The sequence below is a fragment of the Saimiri boliviensis genome, chromosome 14, assembly GCF_048565385.1.
Source record: "Saimiri boliviensis isolate mSaiBol1 chromosome 14, mSaiBol1.pri, whole genome shotgun sequence".
Taxonomy (NCBI): domain Eukaryota; kingdom Metazoa; phylum Chordata; class Mammalia; order Primates; family Cebidae; genus Saimiri; species Saimiri boliviensis.
Genome location: NC_133462.1, coordinates 52,118,657 through 52,136,186, shown reverse-complemented (window position 1 = coordinate 52,136,186; position 17,530 = coordinate 52,118,657). Strand labels below are relative to the sequence as shown.

Here is a 17,530-nt window from a genome sequence, read left to right as displayed (position 1 = left end):
TTGCTAACTAATTATATACTCAAAACAAACCAGAGAGGATTTGAGTCTGGGAGTGGCATCTATGCTTTCAGAATACTGTAGTAATAGCAGATAGGATCAAAATTCTCCAAAAAACCTGAGTTCTAATCTGTACTTTACTGACTTCCTCACCCTATAACCTAGAAGAATTACTGCGCCAAGTCTCAGTTTCTTTAAGTAGGCTGGTAAAGATTACAATGTTACAATGGTACCTCCTTCATAGAGCTGTTTCATGATTATACGAGCAGTTGCATATACACTGCTTAGCTTAGTAATTGCCTAATAGTAAGTGTTCAACAAATGCAAGCTCTTGTTACCTGTCTATCCACTCACCCATTGTCTACCCACCCATCTGCCCATCCACCCATTCATCTATTCACCCACCCATCCGTCTATCCATTGACTCATCCACCCATTCATTTATCCACCCATTCATTCATCTACCCACCCATCCATCCATCCACCCACCCATTTACCCATCCACCCATTTACCTATCCATCCACCCACCAATCCACTCATCCACCTGTCCATTCATTCACCCATTCATCCACCCATCCACCCATTCATCTACCCACCCGTCTATCCATTCACCTATCTACCCATCCACTCATCCACCCATCCACCCATCCATCCATCCATCTATCCATTCACCTATCTACCCATCCACTCATCCACCCATCCACTCATCCATCCATCCATCCACCCACCTAACCATCTACCCATCCACCCATTTACCCATCCATCCACCCACCAATCCACTCATCCACCTGTCCATTCACCCATTCATCCACCCATCCACCCATTCATCTACCCACCCATCTATCCATTCACCTATCTACCCATCCACTCATCCACCCATCCACCCATCCATCCATCCATCCATCCATCCACCCACCCAACCATCTACCCATCCACCCATTTACCCATCCATCCACCCACCAATCCACTCATCCACCTGTCCATTCACCCATTCATCCACCCATCCACCCATTCATCTACCCACCCATCTATCCATTCACCTATCTACCCATCCACTCATCCACCCATCCACCCATCCATCCGTCCATCCACCCACCCATCTACCCATCCACCCATTTACCCATCCATCCATCCACCAATCCTTCATCCACGTGTCCATTCATTCATCCATCATCCACCCATTCATCTACCCACCCATCTATCCATTCACCTATCTACCCATTCACTCATCCATCCATCCACCCATCCATCCATCCATCTACCAATCCATTCATCCACCTGTCCATTCATTCATCCACCCACTCACTCATTCATCTACCCACCCATCCATCCATTCACCTATATACCCATCCACTCATCCATCCACCATCCATCCATTCACTTATCTACCCATCTACCCATCCATCCATCCACCCACCCATCCACCCATTTATCCATCCATCCATTCACCCACCCAGCCATTCACCTATGCATCTGTACACCCACCCATTCCTCCAGTCGTCTTTCAACCCTCTCTTCTTATCACCACTTCATTCATGAAGATTTATAAAGAAGGGTGGCATTTGGAGTTTATAAACCAGTATTTGAGACCTAATTCTTTCTGCCTGTGCAATCTTGGACAAATAGTTCAAATTCTTTACATTTTTTGTTTATTCTTTGGCGAAATGAGAGTGCTTATCTTTACATTATGAAACTACTATGAGAAGTAGATGATTCAACTGGTCAGGGGTGGTGGCGCATGCCTGTAATCCCAGAACTTTGGAAGGCTGAGGTGGGCGGATCACCTGAGGTCAGGAGTTCAAGACCAGCCTGGTGAACATAGCAAAACCCAGTCTCTACAAAAATATGCTAGATGTGGTGGTTGCCTATAATCTCAGCTACTCAGGAGGCTGAGGCAGGGAGAATTGCCTGAACCAGGGAAGCGGAGGTTGCAGTGAGCTAAGATTGTGCCACTGCACTCCAGCCTGGGCAACAGAGAAATACTTGATCTCAATAAATAAATAAAAGAGAAGTTGGTGATTCATTAAACTCCCCTGAGGCAAAGTATCTGTTTATCGGAGTGAGAAGGTCTGTATGTCAGAAGGAGGGATAAGCCACAGTGTGGAAATACAAAAGACCTGTAAAGCTGCCCCTTTCACAGATTTTCACTTCCTACTGCATATCACACTGTGGTTGTACCAGGATCCTTCAAATCAACAAATCTAAAACTAAGTTTACTATTTCTCCTCTTAAGAGTTGAATTGTGTTCTCCTCAAGATGGGTATGTCGAAGCCCTAATTCCCAGTATTTCAGAATGTGATCTGATTTGAAGACAGGTCTTTATAAGTTAAAATGAGGTCATTCAGTTGGGTGCTAATCCAGTATGAATATGTCTTTATCAAAAGGGGAAACTGGAAGATAGATTTGCATAGAGCAGTGCTGATGTGAAGGGACAGGGAGAAGACAGCCATCTGCAAGCCGAAAAGAGAGGCCTGGCTGGGCATGGGGGCTCTCACCTATACTCCCAACATTACTTTGGGGACCAAGTTGGGAGGATTGCTTGAACCCAAGAGTTTGAGACCAAACTGGGCGAGATAGCCAGACCCCGTCTACATACACACACACACACACACACACACACACACACACACACACACACATGCACGCATGCACTGAGGTGTGGTGGCATGTATCTGTAATCCCAGCTACTCAGGAGGCTGAGGCAGGAGGCTCGCTTGAGTCTGGGCTGTTGAGATTGCAGTGAACCATGTTCACGCCACTGCACCCCAGCCTGGGAGACAGAGCAAGACCCTGTCTCAAAAAAAAAAAAGCAGGGAGAAGGAAAAATTGGGAGACAGACATGCAGAGAGGGAGGACAATGTGATGAGACAGGGAAACGATAGTCATCTACAACGAGAGGCCTTGTTGGGCACGTGGACCATGCCTGTAATTCTGGCACTTGGGGACGTTGAGGTGGGAGGATTCCTTGAGGCTAGTTCAAGACCAGCCTGGGCAACATTGTAAGATCCCATCTCTACATACAAAAACTTAACTGGGCAAGGTGGCATACGCCTGTAATCTCAGCTACTACTCTGGAGGCTAAGGTGGGAGAATTTCTCGAGCCCAGATGTGGGATGATTGCTTGAGCCCAGGAGTTCAAAGCCACAGGGAATCATAATCACGCCACTGGACTCCAGCCCAGGCAAAAGAGGGAGAGACAGAGAGAAAAAAAAACTGGAACCTTCTACCTTTCCTCACAGCCATTGTATTCTCAATGTCTCAGTGGGTGGCAGGCACACCACAGGCATTCCATGCATGTTTGATTGAAGATTTTCATAAAGGAGGTAGAATTTGAGGGATGGATGGGACTAGGTAAGATGGAGAGGAGGGAGATGTCCTGGAGCCGATGAGGGAATAATTAAGGCATGTCATGCTGCAGAAAGACCAAGAAGAATCAGAAGGTCCAGAGATTATTCACTTTTCTTGTGAAGACCCTTCTGAAAGTACCGCTCCGCAAATAACTCAGAAACTCCTTGCTGATTTGCACATGGGTTAGCAGGAACTTGGGTTGCTGTTCTGGAAATTTCCCTTAGTGTCTAGTACATTTTATTTGACTTCAGAAGGGATTTCCTATAATCTAGTCTGTGTGGTTATCACTTGAGTGCTTAAGCTTTTGATAATTTTCCGGTCACGTATGCTGGGCCAGTGTGAACTTACTTGGCCATGGGGCCATGTTCTTCACATTTCTGAATCCCTTAGCCTCAGGATAATGTGACAACCTGTTGTTTAGGAAGGATATGGAAACTCAGTTAAATGCAAAAAGAAAGATCTCTATATAAGCAAAAATTTCAGACTAGCACTAAGGTTTTTGTGTCATTCTAAGGATTCTGCAAACTATGTTCTTCCCTCTAAAAGTAATTGAAATGGGAGTCGGGGGGCAGGAGCCAGACTTGACCATAAATACAATACAGGCCAGGCACAGTGATTCATGCCTGTAATTCCAGCACTTTGGGAGTTCGAGGCCCGTGTATCACGAGGTCAGGAGTTCAAGACCAGCCTGGCCAACATGGTGAAACCCCATCTCTACCAAACATACAAAAATTAGCCAGGCATGGTGGCATGTGCCTATAATCCCAGCTCCTCAGGAGGCTGAGACAGGAGAATTGCTTGAACCTGGGAGACGGAGGTTGCAGTGAACCGAGATTGCACCACTGCACTCCAACCTGGGTGACAGAGCAAGACTCCATCTCAAAATAAATAATTACAACACAACACAACACAAATGGTGAGCTGTCTCAGTGTAAGGTAGTGGCAAAGAGTACAGAATTTGGTACGCAACAAATCAAAATCTTAAACTTGGCACCTCCTCCAGCTGTGTGATCTTGTGCTAGTTACACAACGTCTCTGAACCTTAATTTTGTTATCTGTAAAATGGTGGCAATAGTGGTATATTGCGTGTTATTTTGAATTATTGTAAACATTAAATGAGATCACGTTTGTGAGACACGCCCATGTAAGAACTCAGCAAATTCACAGTGCAAGCTCTCAGGAAGTGTTAGCTATGACTGCATTTGTCAGCAGGAGGCTCTGCGGCCAGAAGGTAAATGCCGTTAATATGTGGGTGTGTCTCCTGAAAGAAAACAATGCCCACTGGACACCTACACTGATCGGACTAGTGAGTCATCAGGATAAACTGTGAAGAGGCTACAAGTCTGTTTTTTTGAGACCAAATCTTACTCTGTCACCCAGGCTAAAGTACAGTGGCACCATCTCGGCTCACTGCAACCTCCACCTCCCACGTTCAAGTAATTCTCGTGCCTCAGCCTTCTGAGTAGCTGGGACTACAGGCATGCACCACCACACCTGGCTAATAATTTTTGTATTTTTATTAGAGATGGAGTTTCACCATGTTGACCAGGCTGGTCTTGAACTCCTGACCTCGTGATACACCCGCCTCGAACTCCCAAAGTGCTGGTATTACAGGTGTGAGCCACCATACCTGGCCCTGGCAGTCTTTTTCTGGGTTAGATTGCTTTAAAAATGGTGGATTCAGAATTGAGGGACTGGGACTTAGCTTGCCAGAAAAACCTGAAGAGGAAGCACAGGTATAGGCATAAAGACCACGAAACACAGAGAGTGAAGGGAATGAAGCCTTGAGGAGCAGGTGAAGATGGAGAGTCGGGCCTCCCCAGAGATGGAGAGTCGGGCTGAGACCCCTGGTCAAGTCCGGCCAAAGCCGGACCCAGCAGGGACAGGAGGCAGTCCAGGCATGGTCTGGGGCTGGGGACAGAGTAGATAATATTAATACATCCATAATAAGAAATTTAGTGAAACCTGCATGCCAGTTACTGTCTTAGGCAATTAACATGGCTTAACATTTCAATTCTCTCGCGATGACCCCATGAGGGCGAATGATCATCTATGGGGACGATGAGGAACGTGGGATGCAGGGAGGCTGTGACCTGGCCAGAGTCACGCGGTGGAAGACCAGGCAGAAACTCCAGCCCACGTGTGGCCGGCCGAATCCCACGTTCTCACCGCTCCGTGCTGCCTCTCTAAACTCTGCCCTTTCTGGTTGCGCTTTTGTTTCTGTGTGTTTGGATTTTACCCTCGGCCTCTTTCTGTCTTTTCTCGTAAGCTGTTTCGGGCAGCAGAGGCCCTAGCACTATGCTCTGCTCCAACCTTTCTTGTATTCTTTATAGCTTCTCCCCAAACTCCTATTTTTACTTTGTGAAAAGAGTGAAAACAAAGAAGTCCTTAAAAAAAGAATAAAGTTAAATGTTTAAATATGTAAAAAGTGAGTTCTGGCTGGGCAGGGTGGCTCGGCCCTGTAATCTCAGCACTTTGGGAGGCTGAGGCGGGCAGATAACGAGGTCGGGTGTTTGAGACCATCCTGGCCAAAGTGGTAAAACCCTGTCTCTACTAAATATACAAAAATTAGCTAGATGTGGTGGTGTGTGCCTGCAATCTCAGCTACTCAGGAGACTGAGACACGAGAATCACTTGAACCCAGGAGGCAGAGGTTGCAGTAAGCTGAGATCATGCCACTGTACTCCAGCCTGGCGAGAGAGTGAGACTCTGTCTCAAAAAAAAAACAAAAAACAAAAAACCTGAGTTTTATTTTTTACCCTTCCCTTTACGTAATCACCCAGAACCCCTCACGATGGCCACGCAATGTCTCAAATGATTGTGAGCCCGTGTCAAAGTTTGATTTCCAAGTTGCTGCCAGGGAGAGGTTTTTGAGCAAGTCAGTTCAGTGAGTCCCCAGAGATGTTTTCTGGGAAGAGAATGGTTAGAAAATCAGTGTGTGTGTGTGTGTGTGTGTGTGTGTGTGTGTGTGTGAGACCGTCTTACTCTGTCACCCAGACTAGAGTGCAGTGATGTGATCACGGCTCATTGCAGCCTCAACCTCCCAGGTTCGAGTGAGCCTCCTACCTTCTCTTCCCAAGTAGATGGGACCACAGGTGCACACTACAATGCCTGGCTAAGGTTTTTGTTTGCTTTTTGTTTTTCCATTTTTTGTAGAGACAAGGTCTCGGTTGCTTAGGCTGATCTCGAACTCCTGGGCCCAAGCAATGCTCTCACCTCAGTCTCTAGGTTGGGTTAAAAAAAAGTCTAGCCAGGTGCAATAGTTCACGCCTGTAATCCCAGCACTTTGGGAGGCCGAGGCAGGTGGATCATGAGGTCAAGAGATCGAGACCATCCTGGCCAACATGGTGAAACCCGGTCTCTACTAAAAATACAAAGATTAGCTGGACGTGGTGGCACGTGCCTGTAGCCGCAGCTACTCGGGAGGCTGGGGCAGGAGAATTGCTTAAACCCAGGAGACCGAAGTTGCAGTGAGCCAAGATCATGCCACTGCACTCCAGCCTGGGTGACTCAGTAAGACTCCTTCTCCAAAAAAAAAAAAAAAAAAGGAAATTGTGCCATTTGCCACAATGTGGAGGAAGCTTGAGGACATTGTGCTAAGTCAAATAGCAGACACAAAAGACCAATACTGTATGCTCTCACTTGTATGAGGATTCTACAGAAGTCGAATTCATAGAAGCAGAGAGGAGAAGGGTAGTTTGTCAGAGGTTGAGGGTGGGATGAGGAAAATGGAGAGATACTGATCAAATGATACAAACTTTCATTTGTCAGATGAATGAATTCTGGGAGTCTAATGTATACCAAGTATAGTATACTTGAAATTCGCTAAATTTCAAGTGTCCTTACCACCCCTTACGTGCACATTTACAAACAGTAACTATGTATGGTGATGAGTATGTTAACTTGATTGTAGTCACAATTTCAAGTGTATTTGTATATAAAATCATCACACTGTACACCTTGAATATATACAATTTATTTGTTAGTTATACCTCAATAAAACTGGGGGAAAACTTCTTTTTTTAAAATAAAGACGGGGTTGCATTATGTTGCCTGGACTGGTCTTGAATGCCTGGGCTCAAGTAATCCTCCCATCTTGCCCTCCCCAAGGGCTAGGATTATAGGCAGGAGCCACTGTACCTGGCCCAAAAATATTTTAAAAAGAGGGGGATGTAGGTCCATAGAAAGTGATACCCATTTTCCAAATTTCAGATTCTTCATCTTCTTAGTGTACAGCACAATCTGCTCTTCGTGAAAATGAGGTCCCTAATGGGCAGATAGATGCTCGCTCATTAGACAAATTCAAAGGTTTCCACTGAACATTAGCCCGAGAAACGAAAGCCTGATTCATTCTCAGAAAAAGCCTGTGACTTACCACAGAATAGCTCTGAAATTCTTTAAAAAAATCAGGATTCTCTGAGCTTAGGACCATTCAGCAACGGGAAATATGCAGTTTCCAGTTGCCATCTGTTTACAATTTACCCCGGAATTCTGTCTTCAATAAGTCAGCGATTCTTTGGTGGTTCTTCTGTATGTTTGAGTTTAGTGTGCTTTTTTGTTTGGTTGGTTTTTTGTTTGACAGTCTGGCTTGGTCTCCCAGGCTGGAGTGCAGTGGCATGATCTTGGCTCACTGCAACCTCTGCCTCCCAGGTTTAAGTGATTCTCATTAGCCTCCTGAGTAGCTGGGATTACAGACATGCACCACCATGCCTGTTTTTGTTTTGTTTTGTTTTGTTTTTAGACGGAGTCTTGCTCTGTCACCCAGGCTAGAGTACAGTGGCACGATCTCGGCTCACTGCAACCTACACCTCCCAGGTTCCAGCAATTCTCCTGCCTCAGCCTCCTGAGTAGCTGGAATTACAGGCATGTACCCCCACACCCGGCTAATTTTTGGATTTTTAATAGAGATGGGATTTCACCATGTTGGCCAGGCTGGTCTCAAACTCCTGGCCTCAAGTGATCCACCTGTCTCAGCCTCCCAAAGTGTTGGGATTACAGGCATGAGCCACTGCGCCCAGCTGGATTGAGTGTGTTTAGGTCTTTGGCATTGAGGAAACATAATGTTATGAACAACTGGGATCCAACAGGTTGGACCTTTCAAAAGTCCATGAGGCAATCTAATCTCTTTCAGGCTGCTATAGCTTAACACTAGAAGCATACCTACCATTAAATAATTATTGGAATGAATGAATGAACCTAGCTATCAGATAATAAAACAAACTAAATGACCATTCTCCACATCTAAAAATCCCATAAACTAATATTGGCTAAAGGAAGAAAGATGAAAAAGCTCAGTCAGGATTACATCATGCAATGACTGTAACTTGCAAAATCCAGAGCTCAAATTTACCTGACAAATCACGCACAGGAAGCTGGGCACATAACCTTTTTTAGTTTGTTGTTGTTTTTTTTTTGTTTTTTTTTTTGAGACAGTCTCACCCAGGCTGGAGTATGGTGGCGTGATCTTGGCCCACTGCAACTTCCCCATCCTGGGTTCAAAGGATTCTCCTGTCTTAGCCTCTTGAGTACCTAGGATTACAGGCGCCCGCCACCATGCCTGGCTAATTTTGGCATTTTTAGTAGAGACAGGGTTTTGCCATGTTGGCCAGGATGGTCTCAACCTTTTGACCTCATGATCTGCCCACCTTGGCCTCCCAAAGTGCTGGGATTGCAGGTGTGAGCCATCACATCTGGCCGTAACTTTTTTTTAACTGAACCAAACTATGGACACCTTTTCCCCTCACCTGTGATAAATTAATTCTTACTTTCCATATTCAGGGCAAACTTTGAAATGCTTATTGGCACACAGTTAGGCTCTGAAACTCAAGCAGGTTAGTTAGCTAACGAGACAAAACCACCTTTTGCTAAAACTTTCAGACGGACTCCATGGAGAATACACAGCACGTTAACCGTATTTAAGGGCAGTGAGGTAACATTATCTTCATTGTCCATTTATTATCGTGGAACAAAATGATAACAGAAGATATATTTTCAAATACACTTTTTTTTTTTTTTTTTGGAGACGGACTTTCCCTCTTATTGCCCAGGCTGGAGTGCGGTGGCATGATCTCGGCTCACTGCCATCTCCACCTCCAGGGTTCAAGCAATTCTTCTGCCTCAGTATCCCAAGTAGCTGGGATTACAGGCATGGGCCACCACGCCTGACTCATTTTGTATTTTTAGTAGAAATGGGGTTTCTCTATGTTGGTCAGGCTGGTCTTGAACTCCCTATCTCAAGTGATCGGCCCGCCTCAGCCTCCCAGAGTGCTGGGATTACAGGCGTGAGCCACCACGCCAGGCTCAAATATGTCATGTTTAAAGAACTGCAATACAATTTGTCACCTGGGCAGAATGTTATAAATGGCGTATGCCCGTACCGAGTGTGATCTTGTATACATAACAAGGGTTTTGTAGATGGTAATGAAAAGGACAGAAAATAAATTTGGTAACAGTCTACTACCTGCCAGGAGTTATTCCGACGTTTTTCCCACTAAATGCTCAGACAGTCCGTGAGGTGGGTATGACTTTTCTTTCTGCAGATGAAGGCATGGAAATGAAGACAGTAAGTAACTTGTGTTACTAAGCAGCCTGGCTGAGAGTCACACACCGAACATGTGAAAAATAGGTCAGACTCCAAAGCTCATGCTCTTTCCACATGGCACACGGTGATAAATCTATTCCAGGCCTAACCAACTAAAGACAGAAAGAACAATGTTATTTAAAAAAAAAAAAAAAAAAAAAAAAAAGGCAGTCCGGGCGCAGTTGCTGTTTAATGTTTCCTAATTATTAATTTGATCTGCAACACTAGGCTAGCTATTATGAAGGCGGAGCTAGTCTGAGTGAAGAGTAAAGCAAACAAAGAAAATCAATAAAATAAAAAAGCATAGACCAAGAGGCAATTCTAGTGCTGAAAAGATTTATTAAAGGCATTCTGTTTATAACATTTGTCAGTACACATGATTCCAATAGCAAAATATTTTCCCACCATTCCTTCAAATACAGTATAACAATGTATTTAGTATAAATATATATACAAAATTTATAAAGACACTAAAAAGTTTCTGACTAAGTCATGAGTTTACAAAGCAGAAACTGAAGATTAAATACTAAATATCAAGATGCAAACTACTATACAGATACCTTAGGAAGTTCTTCAAAGCAGTGCACCTCCCGGGAGATCCTCATATGTACATCTATACTCCAGCAAACTGGACAGGCGAAGTGCTACTTGCCAGAGTACTGACTAATAAAAATTCATAGAGAGCTTCAGAAAGAATACAAGGTCAAATGCCAAAAATATAAAAAAGAAAGTGAAAGCAAATGTGCTCCACTGTACCATTTTACAGCACCTGAACACACCTCAGGAGGCTCACTAACACTGTTCTGTCTGCAGTGGCCAGTCTTTATTTACAATCTCTTCCTAACAAGGAAATTACCAGATTTATTCATGGTGCTAATGGCCAGTTTCAACTAGTTATGCCAAATGTACAAGTAGTATCTGTAAATTTGAAAAGGGCAAATTTGAAAAGGATCAGGTTATTTAAATTAATAGGATTTAGATGAATTATTCTCCAGGAACTGCTCAAAATCACCCAACCAGAGTTACTACCACTTCAAATTATACATACTCTTGAGGTCAAAAATGTCAAACTATTTCCTTATTGTAAGATCCCACAAATAGAATATTATCTTTATTACTTGATCATAAATAAAGGGTTTTCTTGAAGCTGTGGAATATAAAGATCTTTAATCTTCATCAAATCATATAAAAATTATTTCATTATGCCTTTAACAAAACAAGCATTATCAAGAGAAGGTCCAGCCTCTGCGCTCCTAACCTCGTCCGACAGTTGAGTATGATTCTGGCAACATTTAATTAGTTTTAAATTATATTAATACAGCCCCCATAATGGAACAAAGATAACACAGTAAGCTATTATGCCAGCAAACCCTATTAATAATATATAATTATACTACATTTAGGTAGCTACTTATAATTCGAAGAGAAACAGGAAGCTACACCCTTGAGCATATTATTCAAAATGGCAACTAGATAAACCTTTGAGAAAAGAGTTTGATTAACAATGCAAGTTAAGCTGCCTTAGTTAAACTTGTATAGGCCATTTCACCGTAAACGTCATCCAAGTTGTTTGCAGGAGAGAGAAGGCGTAGGCACAAAGATAACTGTTCATGTTTCCACTCATGAAAAAATAACCCTTTATAAACAGACTAATGAACCAACCACAGCTAGTATACCAATGTTAAACACTTTAAAGATAAAAAAATATTTTAAAGATAAAAAGACATGGACTTTTTTGAAATATCTGTACTGATTTCTCTTTATACCCTGGTGGTCATAAAAGTGCTTACATGTCAACATTCACACCCACTGAATCCTACTGGGTGTGCATTCCTCTGAGCTCACTGCTGGGGATGAGCCATGGAGTTCATAGACATGCTTTGGTACACCTTTATTCTTACTGCCGTCAATCCCACTTGATTTAGATTGTTGGTTTTCTTCTTCGGTATTTTGATGATAAGTTTCCCAGGGTTTCAACAAATCAGGTCTATCTTCAGATTCAAAACAAAAGAGAAGAGACTTAGCTAGAGATTCTAGTTCCTTGTGGACAACGTGAGTTACTCTACCCTCATGGCTGTCAACAGAAGTAGAGGGCACACTGAGGTCTCTGTAAAAATCACTGGCCAAGTTGCAAATACTTTCAACACAATTCTGAAGAAGATTTACGTCACCACTGCATCCTACATGCAAGAGAAAGAGGGAAAAGTTAATCACATTTTCAAGTCAAAGTGACCCTATCAAAACAGTTCCAAACTACTTAAGATTAGTCAACTAAAGTGTTTATCTGCTAGGTAAGCACCTGGTTTTTCAGGATCTAATTATTTAGGCAGAAGTACTGACATACGTATTAAGTGGAAATTTAATTATCAATACAAGTTCCTATATTGGTAACTAATATCAGTGAAGTAGCATTGGGTAGGCTTTTGTTAATGACCACAAAAACAAAAAGGCTGGAAATAAAAAGAAAAGATGTCAGCAGGCGCGGTGGCTCATGCCTCTAATCCCAGCACTTTGGGAGGCTGAGGTGGGTGGATTATTTCAGGTCAGGAGTTCGAGACAAGCCTGGCTGATGTAGTAAAAGCCCAACTCTACTGCAAATACAAAAATTAGCCTGGTGTGGTGGTGCACGCCTGCAATCCCAGCTACTTGGGGGGCTGAGGCAGGAGAATCACTTGAACCCAGGAGGTGGGCCGCAGTGAGCTGAGACTGTACCACTGCACTCCAGCCTGGTGACAGAGCAAGACTCTGTCTGAAAAACAAAAAAGAAAGCTGTCTAAGGTTTCTTAAAATATAAAATTCTGATTAAAACTCCATTTGGAGAACATACCTTTCAGTGCAGAAATAACAACTTCAATAGTTTTCTCTAAGCAATGTTGTAACTTTAAGAATTCTGGAGCACAGTTAACCATCTTCTTGAAATCTTGGTATCCAAAGTGTTCTTCTTGTACCTGCCTTCTGAAACTTTTCTGTATAAATAAAGTTAATATTTAAAATAATACATTAACAGGCTCGACGGCAGTAAGGGTTAGTCAATATGACTTCAATTGCCAGAATCTTCTCTTTAAGAGAGTTTCATTTCCTTTCCAGTGCTTAACTCTATTTTTATAAGCAAGACCAAAGTACAATATTAATTACTGTTTTAAAAAGAAATCAGAATTTTCTATTACATTTTCAAAGTCTATCATCTATTACATGAGAATGGAATAAAGCAACGGTGCCATTTATTATCCAATACCTTAAAAGCTACATTTACTTCATTTTTAAGAGCTCAACTTTATAATAGTTCTCACTTACTTAAATAAAAATTTTCAAGCCATAGCAATTACTCTCCTTTTTAAAACATTAATCATATACTTAGTTATCTTTTTCTCTTTACCATTAGACATGTGAATAATCTAATTCACCTGTATTTTAAAATCTTTGAGCACAATGATGATTAAACACGATTTTTTAGTCTATAATGATCACTCATATAAGCAAAAGCTGATAGTTACTAAATCAGTGGCATTAAGAAACAGATTTTATTAATAAATTTCTATATAATCCTTTATCTGTTATTAAAAATAGTAAGTTATGACACACAAAAAGATAAAGAGCTATCTTACATGCTACAATTAAACATATGCAAGAGTTGTCTCTGGCTACAGATTAAAAACTGAAATAAAAATATCTACATTTGAACCAAGTGAAATGATAAAAAATAATCCAAATTAAACAAAATCAGTTTAAAGCTTCTCTTACAATTTTCGATTCAGCAAAGATGTTTTCAAGAGATCTAATCAATCCCATGGCACTTGTTTTCATTTCTTTGGTAACCTGTAGAAAATGTTAAAATATTTTATTATACTTTATTATTTAGAAATATTAAAATCACCAAATTGCATGGGACCAGACTTTTACAGAGTTCTAGTCTAGAAGCCCAAAGGCTAGAGTTCTATTTCTGGGCTTGCAATTAAATAGCTTGAAGTTACTTAAATCATATATGTATAATTTCTTCCAAGATAAATTGCACATTCATTTCTTTCCAAACAAGTTTATTTCACTTTTAAGATGTCAACTTTATAATCTCATTCATTTTATTTCATAAAAAATTTCAAGACAAAGCAATTACTCTCCTTTTAAACACATTGATCATATATTTTATCTGTATTTTCTATTTACCTGTGACTTGGGAAAATAATCAGTCTAATTCATCTGTATTCACTAATAATTTCTTTCAAAATAAACTGCGCATTGATTTCTGTATTAAATATGGACACCCTCTAATGCAGGCGTCCCCAAACTTTTTACACGGGGGGCCAGTTCACTGTCCCTCAGACCGTTGGAGGGCTGCCACATACCGTGCTCCTCTCACTGACCACCAAGGAAAGAGGTGCCCCTTCCTGAAGTGCGGCGGGGGGGCGGATAAATGGCCTCAGGGGGCCACATGCGGCCCGCGGGACGTAGTTTGGGGATGCCTGCGCTAATGTTTATTATAATAATAGAATTTGTGTTATACTTAAACATTTATAGGTATGAAACTTCTAAAATTTCCCTTGAATGGGGATAACATATCAAGCAAATACCATGTTCTAACAACTTCACAAATGTTTTGTTATTTGAGTCTCCATTACAGTCCTGTGCTGCTCATGGCACAACTCATTTCATAAGTAAGGAATGGACCTTGGTTCCTAACTCCTAAGACAGAATGAGGGTGGAAGCCCATATCTAAATTCTAAGCCGTCGCTTTTATTCTGTCTAATGCTGCCCCCTAAGGTGCCGTCCGGCTCAAGTTCTGCCAGGGGATTCTTTTTCAGGATTTCATTGGCTTTACCCACAGAGCTCCTCCCTGGCTTTAATTAACATTTGCTCTATGTGGTTAAAAAAGAAAAAAAAAAGAATATCCAAATTATTTTTCTTTCCTGACTCCAGCTTTAAAATTGTGGCTCCAATGCTTTTTATGTTTCAGCTTATTTTTTATTTCTTTGGATTTATTATTCTTCTATAGGTTCTTAGAGGAGTTTTAACTTACAAGAATAGATAAACTAAAACCCTATCATGAGTAACAAAGCACAGCTTCTCCATACTGTAACAAGAAAACAAGAGAAACGAAGATGTGCAGACAGTGTAAATTGTATACAGAATGGGCCTGGCCCTTTTGCTGTTTATTTCCTCAAAACAATACCAAGGATAATATCTGCACCTACTTCAACAGCTTACTAAGCACATTCCCATATATTATTTCATCTACACTTTTCATTAATTATTCTATACCCTTTTGCACTTACTGCCAGCAGAAATTCCTTGCAATAGTGATAGGCTGCAAAAGTGGTCAAGTGTTTTCATGATAACTGGTGCTGTTGCTGAGCAAAACCGAATGTGAGATGTCAGTGGTGGTCTGACATCAGTGGAGACTCTGACAGCCCAATATGCCCCTTCCTTCAAAGTTGCACTACGGAACCAGCCTCATGCCTATTGGAACGTGAGCTTGATTTACTGATAATATGAGCTCCTAAATGTAGTAACAATGTGTTTTTATCTTTAAAACAAAACACACACACACACACACACACACACACACACACACACACACACACACACAATGAAAGGCAGACATATACTGAGGAAAAGAAATCGCATGCAAGTAAGATGAATGACTAAGATTTGCCAGGCACTACATTTTTAGCATTTTCACATATATTGTTTCTTAATCTCATATAATTCTCAGAACAATTTTATGAAATAAATATGATCATCCTGATTTAAAAATGGAACAACTGAGGCTCAGGTAAATTGTTCAAGGATACATGGGCAGTAGGAGAGCAGCTTAATGCTGCATGTCTTTCTCCTAACCTGTTATGGAGTTTTTCTGGGCGGAAAAAAATCTATATAGCCCTGTAGTATGAGCAAAGGGATGGAAAATCTCTGTGGCTTACACAGAATTTCACCTCAGCTAAGATGAGCTAGAAGTACATTAATACCAAGGTTTTACTAAACAACAACAACAACAACAAAAAACTAGCTTACTCCATGCCTTTCCGGAAACAATGACACAGAGGGACAGAAGTCAACAGTACTCCACATGATCTACTTTTCTAGATCAATCAATATGTATGTAAATGAGGGGACATCCTAAGATCTCAGGAACCTAAATGTTCCCAGCTAAGATGTCAGGAACCTAATAGCTAAGATCTCAGACACCTAAATGTCCTCAGGTAGCACTGCCCCAGCCACCTGACTCCAGCAAGAGAAATGGAATAAACAGAGATAGTTTTTGGTTTTTGTTTGAGACAAGGTCTTGCTCTGTCACCCAGGCTGGTATGCAGTGGTGCAGTCACAGCTCACTGCAGCCTTGAACTCCTGGGCTCAAATGATACTCCTGCCTCAGCCTCTGGAATAGATGAGACTACAGGTGCACGCCACCAGGCCTGGCTAATTTCTGTATTTTTCATAGAGATGAGGTCTCATTATGATTCCCAGGCTGGTTTCACACTCTGGGCTCATGCCATCTTCCTGCTCTGGCCTTCCAAAGTGCTGGGATTACAGGTATGAGCCACCGTGCCTGGCCAGGAATGGTTTTAATATGTTGTCACAAGACTCTAGAACAGACAAGTCTCTGAAATTCAGTCTCATAAGAATTTGAACTTTTATCTTCCTAATCCCCACTTCACTAATAGTTATTGTCAATAAAGAAAATTTATCCATGAACAATGATTTTAAAAATTTATTTATGTAGCATGATGAGTTTTGAAGTCAAGCAGAATATAAAATCCTGGCTCAGGGCTTAACAGTTGGGTAATTAGGCAAAATACTCCAATTCAATGAATATTAATTCCTACCTTGAAAAGTGACATGAATATGAAACATGATATTCATAGGGCTTTTTCTTACTGACAAAGTAAAAATCCATTACAGAAATGGCCAAGATTTACCACTGTTACATGTAAAGCACCTAGTCCAGTAACTGTCTGAGGAAATGAATCAATAAACAAATAGTTTACAGCCTGTGATGTAAGTAAGTATGCTTACATGTGACAGGGAAGGAAACAGGGTCAGAGCATCAAGTGACTTGCTAAATGATAAGGGGAAAGTGATAGAACCAGGTTTCAAATACAAGTCTTCTAATATTAAAACCCAGATCTTGCCTAAGGTACTAAGCAATGTTAGCTGGAGGAGGGGAGGAAACACATTTTAGGAAATCACTGAAATCCTTGATTGATCTGTATCTTGATACGAAATATCTTATGTGAATGCCCCTGGAAAAATATTTAGTTCAAGATACTGAACTAAGAAATGTTACTAATAGTTTCCATTCTTAGAAAAAGAGAGGCCTAAACAAAGCTAAGGAAGAACGTGACAACCAGAAAGGGAACAGTAGGTGTCACTACCGCACTCTGCGCTCTGCTTCGGAGTTTACAGACTGAAGGATTCTTCCTAACAGCTGCAACACGACCAAGCAAACTATTAACAATAGAGGCTGCAGTGATTCAAGAAGAACTTGAGAAAATATCACCATAAAATCATGATGACAGCCTCTCAGTGAAAAATAACTCAAAACAAATTAAAACATATGAATTTATAAAAATCTAATTTGTTGCTTCAAAAAATCAACTTCATACATTATT

General features: G+C 41.5%; 1 protein-coding gene across 1 annotated transcript in view; it reads right to left on the bottom strand.

The window, feature by feature from the left end:
• Positions 1-10,184: 10,184 nt before the first annotated feature.
• Positions 10,185-17,530, bottom strand: part of KIF14 (kinesin family member 14) — a 70,755-nt gene continuing 63,409 nt past the window's right edge. Inside the window, exons 28-30 of the mRNA XM_003938246.4 lie at positions 13,668-13,742; positions 12,754-12,892; positions 10,185-12,106 (exon numbers count right to left, since the gene is read on the bottom strand). Of these exons, the coding sequence (XP_003938295.2) occupies positions 11,727-12,106; positions 12,754-12,892; positions 13,668-13,742 (594 nt within the window). The 3' untranslated portion in view covers positions 10,185-11,726. The remainder of the gene's footprint in view (positions 12,107-12,753; positions 12,893-13,667; positions 13,743-17,530) is intronic.